The following is a 13,907-nucleotide window of genomic DNA, read 5'->3' on the forward strand; positions in this document are numbered from 1 at the left end:
AGGAGAAAGTTTGACAGCCCCTGACTGACCATGCAGGTGGCAGTGGGAGGAATTCAAGTGTTTCTTGTGCACCTCAGATCAGAGAGTACCGGGCCATTACAGCTACTGTTCTGATTATTTATACCTTGTATATAATGCTTTGAGCAATAAATCGTTACAATTATTAAAGTTTTAATTCTCTCACTTTCTCTTTCTCGCCCCTTCTTAGCCTCAATCACTGTGGGATAACCGGTGCTCCCTGTGCAGCTCTGGCCGCTGTCCTTCGCTCCAACCGCTCTTTGCTGGAACTGGACTTGAGCGACACTGAATTGGGTGACACTGATGTGACCCTAATCTGTGACGCCCTGAAGCACCCTGACACCCGGCTGCAGAAGATCAAGTAAGGAGGAGGGCGGTGTTTTGGGGGGTGGTGGGGGATTTTCTGTATCATTTCTGATTTTCTGTATTTCTGTCCTTCTCTTTGCATTTATGCACTTTGATTAAATCCCTTCCCCAGCAGAAATAGTAGCAGTTTTTGTCATCAAGCGGATTTGAAGGTTAGTTCTGAGAAGCCTGTTTCAGTCAGTATCAGCACCCTTAGTACACAGAGTAGGAGTATGTCCCAAAAAGGATGCTGATTTAAGAAGTCTTACATCCTGCTCGCATACGTTTAATTTCCTGTAGGTTATGTGATGCCTACGTCCAGCTGCATCTATTCATTGTCACCGGAAAGGGGGGGGGGGGGGGGGAGGTGAATGTGAATGATACAGCGGGACCACCTTTGTCACTTATATTGAGGATGCAGCAGGACCACCTCTGTCACTTATATTGAGGATGCAGCAGGGCCACCTCTGTCACCTATATTGAGGATGCAGCAAGACCACCTGTGTCACTTATATTGAGGATGGAGCAGGACCACCTCTGTCACATAGATTGAGGATGGAGCAGGACCACCTCTGTCACTTATATTGAGGATGAAGGAGGACCACCTCTGACACTTATATTGAGGATGCAGCAGGACCACCTCTGTCACTTATATCGAGGATGCAGGAGGACCATCTCTGTCACTTATATCGAGGATGCAGCAGGACCACCTCTGTCACTTATATTGAGGATGCAGCAGGACCACCTCTGTCACTTATATTGAGGATGCAGCAGGACCACCTCTGACACTTATATTGAGGATGCAGCAGGACCACCTTTGTCACTTATATTGAGGATGCAGCAGGACCACCTGTGTCACTTATATTGAGGATGCAGCAGGACCACCTCTGACACTTATATTGAGGATGCAGCAGGGCCACCACTGACACTTATACTGAGGATGTAGCAGGACCACCTGTGTCACTTATACTGAGGATTCTGGTTGCACATTCGTCAAACATTTCTCCGTTGCTCACTTGGTTTGAAGCCAGATAGTTTATCACCCAGTATTCATGTACCCTAATCTTCGAGGTTTGACTTCTTAAGCAGTTTCCCACAACAACTTTAACGTTTCTGAACTAGTTCCCTCCTTGAAAGAGCAGTTCACAATATCGGTTATGAGAGGAGCTAACTGCTTTCTACACTCGCACCAGCCTTGTTCACGTTCTGGCTTTTCTTTTATTTACACACGCGGGACTCGTGCTCCGCACCGAATCACTTGGTGGATGGATATGCGGACTGATAGTACACAGAACGGTACGCTGATCACAGTTTTGGGCTGACTCGCAGTATGTAGCGCTTTTACACGCTTATATCTTAGCAAGATATAGATAGTGCCCAACTTTCGTGAAGTCATAACCATTATCACAATACGCCAGTTACAGCTTGCACAAATCGATATAGGCGCCAAGCATGGAGTGCTTCATTAGGTCTCGCCTGACCCAGCGCATGCGCTGGTCTGGCGAGACTTATTGAGAGGGCTCCAAAAAGTGCTACCAGGCCAGCCCAGAGCTACAGTGCATGTGGGCGGGCGGGCGCGCGCGCCGCGCTTTACCGCGATTACTCTCACTTTTGCGGCCGCACGGCCGCTTTGATGTTTGATCGCGATTGCGATCACTTTCGCGGCCGCTTGGCATAGCCAATAGGTCTCGCTTTTGGGACCTTATAAGTATTTAGTTATGCAACTGTTGCATGGCTAAACACTTATAAGGTCCCAAAGGCGAGACCTATTGGCTATGCCAATGCTTGTTTTTATTTTGACAACGCGTAGCATGAAAGACAGTGTTTAGCTTGCACAAATCTACATAGGCACCAAGCATGAAGTACTTTATTTTTACATTTACAACGCATGGTATGAAATGTTATTTCACTAGCACCGTGAAACGGGCACGAGACGTGGAGATGTAATCCACATTGAATCATTAATAACGGTTGTTTGTCAATCTTGATGACCTTGACTCGGGCACGTGCATGTATTAGTTTAACATTTTCACTAGAGATAGCTTTGTTTCCGTTATTCACATGTCTTTACCAGGGGCACACAGAGTTATACATTGTGTTTTTATTTTTTTATTTTTATTTTCAAAACCTTTATTAAGAATTCTAAACACACATTGCTTTTTATGTCATATTCGACCAATTTACACAGTATTTTCCAAATCAGAACAGAACATTAAAATGACACATTCTCGCCTGCAAAAGACAAATGCTGTGGGAGACCATTATGACAGCAAAGTTACCCAGTTTGCCCTTCCCCCAAAAAGGGCTGTGGTGGCTGCTGCATCGATAAAGGGCAGCGCAGCACACCAAGGAGAGAAAGGGAAGCAATCACTGACCAACACAGACGGCCGCCGCGGGCAGAACGCCAGCGGGGAGCGCGGGAGAGGCAGCACTACTTGAAGGAGCTGGAGAGTGGAGGTATGTCACCAGGTGTCCCCATATGTCAATAGGACGAGACCTCGCAGGTAGTAAATCCCAAAATTCCGACAGCAAAGACTGACACCTCGAGGCGTCCTAAAGCCATTGATCAAATTTAGGCGCCGGTCGGCGACCCCAGTACATGACTACCCTGCGTTTGGCAAGGACCAGCAGCATTGCAATCAAGCGACGAGAGGCATCTGGACAGAATTTTATAAAACCCAACAGACACAGGGAGGGATCAGGCTGCACCGTCGCGGAGGTAATATCTGAGATAGCGACGCATACTGCCTGCCAGAATTCTGACACCTTGGGGCATAACCATGCTAGATGCACGAAGTCCGGGGCAGGGGCAGCGCAGCGCATGCAACTGTCACTGCGCAGGAGCCCAAGTTTGTGGAGCTGGACAGGAGTACGGTGTAGCCTGTGTAAATACTTGAAGTGTATAAGACGAAGCCGGTAGTTTGGTGACAGCCTCTTCAGCTGATTGCAACAATAGAGCCAGTCAGCCTGCGCAATATCCAAACCCAGGTCCGCACCCCATGCCACGCGCGCCCGATCTGTGTAGATGGATGTGGACGACAAGGTGATGGCATATCATTTAGTGACTATTTTGTGTGGAGCCGGGGATGTGTATATATAGTCAAGAGCAGGCATTGTAGGCGGGGGTTGGGGGAATGTGGGATGCAGCTTCCGGCAGATAGCACGCAGCTGATAAAACGGGAGAGTGTCCATTGGGCCAGAAGAATCGGAAGGAGAGTAAAACGTGTTCCCGGGATACAAGTCCGCCACCAGGCCCAGGCGCGATGCATGTTTGGACATGCCGGATGGCTGAAAAGGGGGAAAAGCAGGATGACGCACAATCTGCATGGCATTAGCAGAGAGTAGCAGGAGATTGGAGAATCGGCGCAGACCAGACCAGGCCCAGCGCAGTGTCTCGACCGTGTCCCCCTTCGTATGCGGACGCCTCGCCGGAGCAAATAATGCCGTGGCCAACGGCCAGGGGGATGCAATGTCCGTCTCCACAGCCACGTGTGGTTGGTAAGAAGAGGGATGAATCCAAAAGTGCAGAAAGCTGGCCTGAGCACATAAGGCGTAGAGCTTGAAGTCAGGAGCACCCAGACCCCCGACCGACATGGGGAGAGTGAGGATATCATACGCTACTCGTGGTTGTTTACCGGCCCAGGTGAGGGAAATGATTAAGGAGCGCAGTTTGCAGAAGAAATAGGACGTGAGGGGGATGGGCATGTTAAAGAACAGATAAAGGAATTTCGGCAGAACCACCATCTTAGCAATAGCAATCCAGCCAGCAAGAGATAACGGAAGCCGACTCCAACTAGGAACCCTGGATTCCAACCAATACACCGCACGCCTGAAGTTCGATCTCCAAAGTTCGTCTAAGTCCCTACTAAGCCAGATGCCCAGGTAGCGGGTGGGACCGGAGGCCCAAACAAAGGGATAGTCCGGCGTGAATTGCCTGGTGGAGTCCATGAGAGGAAACCGCACGGACTTGCTCCAATTCACCTGTACGCCGGACAGGCTGCCGAATCGTTTGATCTCACGTACAAGAGGGCTAAGATTGTCTTGGGGATGGCGAACATACAAGGTTATGTTGTCGCATTCATGGAGACAAGGAGAGAACGGGCCGAGAAACCTATACTCCTCTGGGTGTGGTGCTGGCGAAGTCTGGCCGCAAGAGGTTCCATCGCAGTAGCGAAAAGCATGGGCGACATGGGGCACCCCTGCCGAGTACCGCGCTTAATACAAATAGGATCGGAGATCTGCCCATTAATTCGGAGACGAGCCGAAGGGCTAGTGTAGAGAAGCGATATCTGCCGTATAAACCTATTACTGAAACCCATTGCGCGGTAGAAGAAAGAATAAAAAGGGCCATTCCAGCGTGTCGAACGCCTTTGTAGCGTCCAACAAGCGGCCACCGCGGGGAGGCTGGGGTTAATCTGATGTAGAACCGAGAAAATTGTTCGGAGGTTATCATTTGATGTTTGAATCTTTGCCAGAGGGTGGTTACCCTACGGAGTGCTTAGTGGGGACATTGATCTACTCTAGACAATGCTGTACTTTGTATTCATATGATTTATGCCCAGGATCAGAGGGCGATACCCACTTGCACCCTACCAAGTACTGAGTTGGTATTTCAGAACGAAAACACAGATTAACTACAGAGTGCCACCAAAATTCTTGAATTTCCTGAGTCACACCATATCTTATGGGACAGTCTTCGTGGTCACATCTTGCTATCAACTGAATGATCCTGGGGCACATCGTCTCTAATGGGACAGTCCTCCTATTCAGATCAACCCATTCAGCTGGAAGAACCTGGGGAACACACTCTTATGATACATTCCTCTTGGTCACATCACACCAGTCAGCTGGTAGACCCAGAACACACTATCTCCAATGGGACAGTCCTCCTAGTCACATCAAACTGCTCAGCTTATAGATCCTGGGGCACAACGTCTCTTCTGGGACAGTCCTCCTAGTCACACCACAATGTCATCTGGTAGAACCTTCGGCACATCATCTCCTATGGGACAGCCCTCCTGGTCACATCGCCCTGGTCAGCTGGTGGATCCTGTGGCACACCATCTCTTATGGGACACTTCCTGGTCACATCACACTGGTCAGCTGATAGATCCTAGGGCACACCATCTCTTATTGTACAGTCCTCTTGGTCACATGCCACTGTCAGCTGACACATATGAGAGCACACCATCTCCTGTGGGACAGTCCTCCTGTTCAGATCAACCCATTTAGCTAGGAGAACCTGAGGAACACCCTCTCTTATGAGACATTCCTCCTAGTCGCACCACACCGTCAGCTGGAAGATCCATGGGCACACCATCTCCTGTGGATCAGTCCTCCTGGTCACATCACACTGGTCAGGTGGTATATCCTGGAGTAGAAAAGTAGGATCTGCTTTCATGGTTACTCCCACTTTTTGCCTGGTGTTATGTTGTTTCTGAATAGTCTGGCTGGGATCCTGCTAACGAGGACCCCAGCCTCTGTGTTTTCTCCCCTAAATTGGCGATGGTGAGAACCTCAGTACATTCCTATTTGGCTACTGGGGCACCCTTGTCAGTCCCTGGTATATGGTACTAAGGTACCTAGGTCATGGGTACCCCAGGGGTCTCTGTGGGCTGCAACATGATTTATGCCACCCATGAGTGTCCCCCAAAACTCTAACTATAGCCCTGACACTGCAGCCTGTGCAAGTTGGTGCGTGCACCTCTCGCGAGAGGTATACGGTCACTTATCTCTCCACACTGCACTCGAAACCTATAAGTGACCCCTCTAGCAGGCCTTTCAGTCCCAAAGGCAGGGTGTTCGGTTCCGAAGTGTGAGGGTGGCCCTGCACGAGCGGGCAACCCCTACAAACCCCGGAGTCCATTCTCCAGGCTTTGTCAGTGGATCAGTCATAACGATACAGAGGGGCCATGCGTCTTTACGCGATGACCATCTCTAAACTGGCTGGGACAAACCTGGGCATGTTTGGTATCAAACATGTTGGAAACATACCCCAACGTCATACCCGGTGTTGGAGGTATGATTCCATCCACCTTAGGGCCCATCCGGGGAGCCCTCCATGTTCCCGGGACCGATCTTACAGAGCCTGACCGCAACCTAGGGCTGCTGCTGACCACAGACACGATTCTGCCCTCCTCCTGCTGGGCCAAACCTGATATGGGGAAGGTAGGACAATAGGTTTCCTGTCACATGGAAGTGTGACCACCTCCCAGACTGGATTTAGTGCATTAGGCCGTGGTGGGAGCGCTTGCCAGCGCCACATAGTCTGCTAGAAGGGCACATTTGGGGCCCTCCTTGCATACTCCAGTTCAAACCAGATCAGGGAACCATTGGCTCCCTGCTTTGACGCAAAACTTGACAAAGGATATGAAAGTATCCTCCACACTGTTTGACCCCTCCTGAGAGGGACCCCTGAGTCGTCCCAACCCTCACCTTAGGGTACTTAAGAGCTTACCTGTGGATGGGTCCCTAGATTCATCATGCGATTCAACTCAGATCAACTCCACTTCTACCGTCTGGATACTCTGGCCTTTGCTGGAATTCGCTCTGGACTCCGCAACCGCACCTGGGAAAATCCCTGCTGCTCCAGGCCTGCAACGTCCGTGCCCGTGCTCTGTACAGGTCTATACAAGACCTGTGGACTTCAAAGACACCTGAAGGAATCTCCCTTGGAGTGAAGGAGTCACTCCCCTGCATCCGCAGGCACCGCAACATAGCTGACCGGTTTTCCGATCCTCTGCTCCTCCGGACTCAAAAAAGCTCAGCAACACAGGTGGTGGTTCTTCACTTCCAAGGCCTGAACTGCTCTCTCATCAAGTTTGAGGCCAGTATCCCTCGTCAGAGCCTCTTCAACCGAACCCCTGTGCACCGCGTTGTTTCATCGCAAGGCAACCGCATCGGTTGTCCTGACCGACCTGCGTCAACAGTCGGACACATCGAAAGGTTCGGTCAATGAGTCTGTCCCCACTAGAACTGATTGGTGCCAATGCGATTGGTTGGAACTGACGGACTCTGGTGTCTTCAGCATCATGGTAGCTCGGGCAGAGCTACCGACTTGATGTAACAGTGCTTGAAGCACCTCAACGCCTTGAACTCAAGGGGCTTTCACCTCAAACCCGGTCCGGGGTTCCAACAGACTTTGTCCCCTCTGCTTTTAGGTACTCTCCAACACGAACCCGCTGCTGGGATCCAACAGACTGTTATCCCTTCTCCAGCTGCAGCATCATCCTGAATTTCTCCAGTGTGTCCCAAGTGTAGGTATCCTGGTTCTAGGGTATACACGGGCGGGGTGGCTCTTCAACCTGCTGTTTCACACTGGGTATCCTCTGGGTCCACTGGGAATCCTCTGGGTCCACTGGGAAGGGTCCTTCTTCTAAGACTGCAACCGCGACGTGCCCATTGATCAGTATTGTGTACACAGTTGTGTATCCTCTTTACACATGGCCGTCGTGGCGTTCCTAGTTACTCACTTGGGGTAGTTCCTTGGGTCTCTAACTCTTCTACTTCTCCTGGGTCCATTCTCGTTCTTAAGTCATGGTTCGCATTCACCTATTTTGGTATATGGTTTGGTCTCCCCCTGGGGACTACTGTGTATTAGTGCTGTTTACTGATCAATTTTTGAAATATTGTGTTCATTTTGAATATATTTGTAAAGTGTTAGCGTCTGTAATAAATATATATTTTTATAAGTACACTGTGTGGTTCGTTTTCACTCAGCCTACTCTAAAAGGATTAAATATTGGTAAACCGTGCTGCTTTGCACTACTCCTAGACTAAGCCTGAAGGCTGCTCTCCACAGCTACCACTTTGAGAGCTTTCGGCAGTTGTCCAAACCACTAAAACTGCCACAAAGGCTGTCTGGGTTGGTGTAGGGTGCCTCACTTAGATAAGTGGGCACAATATACCAAGCCAGCCTCCTACACTGGGTCACACTGTTGCTTATGGGACAGTTTTGCCTAGTCACATCACACTGGTCAGCTGGTAGTTACTGGGCACACCATCTCTTATGGGACAGTCCTTCTGGTCACACCACACTCTCAGCTGGTAGATCCATTGGCACATCATCTCCTATGGGACAGTCCTGCTGGTCACATCACACCTGTCAGCTGATAGATCCTGGGGCACCCAATCTCTTATGTGACAGTCCTCTTGGTCCGATGACACTGTCAGCTGGTAGATCTGGGGGCACACCATCTCCTATGGGACAGTCCTCCTGGTCACATCCAACCGATAGCTGATAGATCCAGGAGCACAACATCTCTTATGGGACAATCTCCCTGGTCACATCACACTGGTCAGCTGATATCCTAGAGTGAACCGTCTTTTATGGGACAGTCCTCTTGTTCAGATAAAACCTGTCAGCTGGTAGATCTATGGGGCACACCATCTCCTTTGGAACAGTCCTCCAGGTCACATTCCTGTGTCAGCTGGTAGATCTAGGAGCACACCGTCTCCTGTGGGACAGTCCTCCTGGTCACAACACATTGGTCACCTGGTCGATCCTGCGGCACACCATCCCTTATGGGACATTGCTGCTGTCACTTAACAGTGGTCAGCTGGACTGCCCAGGGGCACACCGTCTCTTTTGGGGCAGTCCTCCTGGTCACGTCACAAGGGTCAGCTGTTCCATCCAGGGGCACACCATCTCCTATGGGACGGTCCTCCTGGTCACATCACATCGGTCATCTTATCTTTAATTTTTTTTTCCTGCCAGACCATTTTCCTCCACAAATATTTCTTTATAAACAGTGAGAGATTACAGGGGTCCCTCCTCCCCCGGTTTTGGACTCATGATGCCTTACTGAGGCCTATTACATGTATGCACATTTCTGTGTGTAGTTTAGTTGTTGTATGTGTCCTATATGTATATTGCTCACGGTATTCCTCACAATTTGTTCACTTTTGACGGCAAGAACTATTTTGCCATTTACCCAGTATGGGCCACTATGTACAAAACATAAAACTGTAATAGGACCTAAGGGCCGCATATTTTATTAACTTATCTCTTCTTATATCCTCGTAGATATATCAAAGAAACAGATAGATTAGGTGCTGTATATTTACAATTTTATATCTAATCCTTGGGGTAGGGCTTGAAAATAGTTGTCCAGAGAAACTTAGGGACATCACCCCGGAAGCCCCTCATTGTCCCCATTTTTTAACCATATCGACTAGGGGTGCCAATAAGTAATACTTTTCCCACTAGCCAGATATTTTTAACCCTTTTCTACTTGAAGAACAGAATACTTTATCACAGGCTCCAATTTGGTTTAGCGGGCTGAATTAGCGGTATTATTTCAAAAACCTTTGATTTGTATCTTGCGACAAACTCTTTGGCACTTTTAACTAATTTTTTAGTCTTGCACTTGCGAATTTTGCACTCAACATTGCTCTGATATTTTTAATTGCGGCAAACTTTCTGTTTTTTATTTAAAATACATGATTATTTTGACACTCCATATTAGAGAAACGGGGGGAAACGGGGTCAACACTCACCAACAGAAGTTTGTAGCACCTCGCGCCCTGCGATCTCCCCCGGTCCACCGCCAGTCATTAGCGGACTGTTCGATGTGGAGGGAGATCTCCGGGAACGGCCATTATTGTTGAGGTGTCCTACTTCCTGGTTGGGCCATCTAGAACCGCATCTTGCTTGGGTTTGCGGTCTAGCCTTCCGCCACTTAAACAGGCCGGGCAACATAAAAGGAGGAAATGGCGCAAGCGCACCGCCGGCGCGCCACAGGTAAGCCCGTCTGCGCCCGCCCGCGCCGAGCGCCAAAACCTTTGGTCCTGGAATTGTACACCATAACTACATCATTGAATATTCCCATGTAGAATTACTGGCATTAAGACAAGGTAATACATCTGACACAGTCGGTGTGTTACCTGATGCTCCTTTGAGCACTCGGCCTTCGGCGCCCATAAACACAACTCAACCCTCCATAATAGATAAATCTAATATTCATTGCCTGCTTATTAACACCAGATCTCTGGTGAAACATCAATTAGAGTTTCACAAGCTTGCTCTCACGTTGAACATAGGCATTGCCTTTCTAACAGAGACCTGGGCAGATGAGAGCTCTGACCCTGATATTATTGCTGCCACACCTCCCGGCTATATTATTTTTAAATCAGACAGGCAACATAAAAGAAGTGGAGGTTTGGCGATTCTTTACTGGGATAACTACAAGACTAGATTTGAACCATTACAACTGTTGGACCTTGAAGCTATGACCACCTCGATTGAACCTCCAGACTCTCTTGCTATCAAAGGAGTTCTGATATACCGCCCTCCAGGAGATAGGAATTGTTTCATAGATAAAGTCAGTTCCATAATGGAAACTGGTATTACTAATGAAAGTTACATGGTGCTGGGAGACTTTAATTTTCATTTAGAGAATATGGAAGATCATAACTCACGTAAACTTATTGATCTCATGGACTCAATTGGACTGCCCTTAATTAGTAAAGGTCCAAAACATAAAGCTGGCCACATGCTGAATGGTATATTTTCCAATTGGGAAAATGTTAGGTTATTTCCATCCCTCCCACTAACCTGGTCAGATCACTGGGTGGTTACTTGGTCTAGGATGGTCACAAAATTAGGACAACATAGACCGACAACACTACATACTACTAATAGAGCCTGGCACAGAATTAAGCCAGACTTTCTGGCTGAGGCAATTACCACTGCCCCCTGCCAACTCGAGCTGGGTGAAGACGCAGATCGCTATATTGATACCCTCTCAGGCTGTCTACATACCATGTTGGACAATATAATTCCCATTTCTCGAGCATCGAAAAAAGAAAGGAAGTTGTCCCAACCTTGGTATAATGAGAATTTAAGACTATCTAGACAGGAATGCCGCAGACCGGAACATAAATGGCGAAGAAACTATGAGGCAGATGAGAAAATAGCATACAAAGTGAAACTTGCAAAACCAAGATATAATAAAAGCTAAAACAGACTATTTTACGAAAAAAATAAGAAATGCCTGTGACGCCAACTCTCTTCTCGGTGGTCAACAGATTGGTTAAACCTAATAAGAGCGGCCATAATGAATCCAATCAGGACTTCTGTAAGGTGCTGGCAGACTTTTTTCAAAAAAAGGTGACAGACATTTACCAATAAGTTCACTAGCACTGATTGTCAGAGTAATTTTAAAACCAATCTCAAGAAAGATCCAATTAGCTTTTCTGAATTTACACAGCCTCTAAATGAGCAACTATCGGACCTTATTCTATCAATTGTCAGGCTCTCCTTATGATCCCTGCCCACCAGTATGATGCATTTGATCCCTACACAAATGGCAATGTACTTGGGCCCTATCATTAACATAGTATTTACCAACGGAACCTTCCCTACTCAATGGAAACGGACTTCAATTCTCCCTCTCTTAAAGAAAGACAATCTTGATAGCTCGAAACCCTGTAACTACCGCCCTATTGCAAGATTACCCTTTGCTGCTAAATGTATTGAAAATTGAATGAATAAACAAATTACTCAACACATCGAATCCAATCTCATATTAGATGAAACACAACACGGAATTAGGAAGCATCACAGCACAGAGTCAGCCCTAATTACTGCCACTGAGGACATTCGGTCGATTTTAGACGTAGGAGGCACCGCCGCTCTGGTGCTGCTTGATCTTTCGGCTGCCTTCGATACGATCAGCCATGAGATCTTGGCTGTCCGTATGCAAGAAGCTGGAATAAAAGGCACGGCACTTGAACTTTTGAAATCCTTTCTGCGCAATCGGCAACTTAATGTAGCAATGGGGTCGGTAACCTCTAAACAATTTTCATTGCCATGTGGAGTTCTGCAGGGCTCAGCCCTGAGTCCCACACTTTTTAATCTATATGTCGCACCGCTTGCCTCGATAATAAAAAAAAGCAGGATTTGTCTTGGCCTCCTACACTGACGACACACAGATTGTTGTGTCTTTAACAAAGGGAGGAAAGCACCCGGGTGAGGTCTTTAAAATCTGTATGAAGAGTGTGAGTGACTGGATGGATGTCAACTGTCTGAAGTTGAATGCAGCAAAAACAGAGGTACTCATCTTTGATAACAAACCTTCCCTCTGGACACCTGATTGGTGGCCACCTGCACTTGGTGTGCTACCAACACCAGCTGCCAAAACCAAGGACTTGGGTATCATTATTGACAAAGAACTTACATTTAAAGCCCAAGTCAACAAAATCACGGCTATCTCTTTTTGTGCCATCAGGCTAATTAACAAAATAAAGCAATTTATACCAGAGGATCTCTTAAAAACAGTGACCTTGGTTCTGGTCCTCTCCCGTCTAGATTACTGTAACAGCCTCTACCTTACCATCAATTCAGGCCTGATCAACAGGCTCCAGACGGTACAGAACGCGGCGGCTCGCCTCATTCTGAATATCCCAAGAACGTCTCAGCCAAAGAAGCCATAAAAAAACTGCATTGGCTCCCAGCCAGGCAGAGATGTAAGTTTAAGGTCCTATCTCTGGCTTTTAAATCATTGCACAATCTGGGACCAGCACAGTTCAGGAAGAAACTACAATGGTGTGTTTCCAGTAGAACCCTGCGGTCCGGAACAGCCAGGAACGTGGCAATTACCCCCTTCAAGAAAGCTACCTGGGGTGGCAGGAGCCTTTTCAGATCAGCAGCTATGCCGTGGAATACACTTCCCATCTCCTTAAAATCAGCTTCCTCTCTCATTTATTTTAGGAAAAGTCTGAAAACCTGGCTGTTTACACAAACCATCTAACTCGCTCAACCAGATTACAACCTTGTGCGTATTGTTCTCACTGTTCTTAGATCATGCATAGCGCCAAGACGCCTTCGGGTATAGGCTTCGCTTTATAAATTTAACTCAATTCAATAATAAACCCCAAACTCCTATACACCTTTCCCATCTGGATAGGTACAAATACTACCAGTGCTCCCTGTGAGAAGTTGGCCTGATAAATGCTGTCCACTAGTTCTAGTGGGCACCTTGTATCCGTCCAAACAACCCCTTATGGTGAATGGTTAAACACAACCTTATGTGAAAGCTATCCCAGTGGTAGCTATGGAGAGCAGCCTTCAGGCTAAGTCTTGAAGGAATGTAAAGCAGCTTGTTTTACCAGTCTATAATCTCTTGAATGATCAAATGAAAGGACAACCACACCAGGTATATATTCAAAATATATGTATCTAAGATAAAACCCACCCCTCTAGTCTCTTTATGAGACTGGAGTTCGAAGTACTTAGTTTACACGTTAGCAATCAACAGTAATAGCACAAATACACGTTTGGGCCCTAGGGGCGTACCAAACCATATACCAGTAAAGTGGTATGAGAACCACGACTGAACTAGACACAAGGCCTAGAGCCTGTAGAATCGCTGGGACCCCAAGGAACCACACAAGGTAGTGACACTGGGGACCCACCGGGGCTGTGTGCAGTGTGTAAACACAACCGCGGGTACCTGTTAGCTTCTATGGGCAATGTCACGGTTGGAAATTTAAAGATTAGGGACACTTAGACTCGAGTCAGGACCAAACCCTTTTGGACTTGG

General features: G+C 47.7%; 1 protein-coding gene across 2 annotated transcripts in view; it reads left to right on the top strand.

The window, feature by feature from the left end:
- The window catches only part of LOC146822466 (NACHT, LRR and PYD domains-containing protein 3-like), a 384,569-nt gene that overhangs the window by 189,605 nt on the left and 181,057 nt on the right, over positions 1-13,907 (top strand). For both annotated transcript variants that reach the window (XM_085613582.1, XM_085613583.1), the window contains one exon: positions 209-379. In XM_085613582.1, coding sequence (XP_085469708.1) covers positions 209-379 — 171 coding nt within the window. The remainder of the gene's footprint in view (positions 1-208; positions 380-13,907) is intronic.

Source organism: Triturus cristatus, chromosome 6, assembly GCF_964204655.1.
Source record: "Triturus cristatus chromosome 6, aTriCri1.1, whole genome shotgun sequence".
Lineage (NCBI taxonomy): Eukaryota > Metazoa > Chordata > Amphibia > Caudata > Salamandridae > Triturus > Triturus cristatus.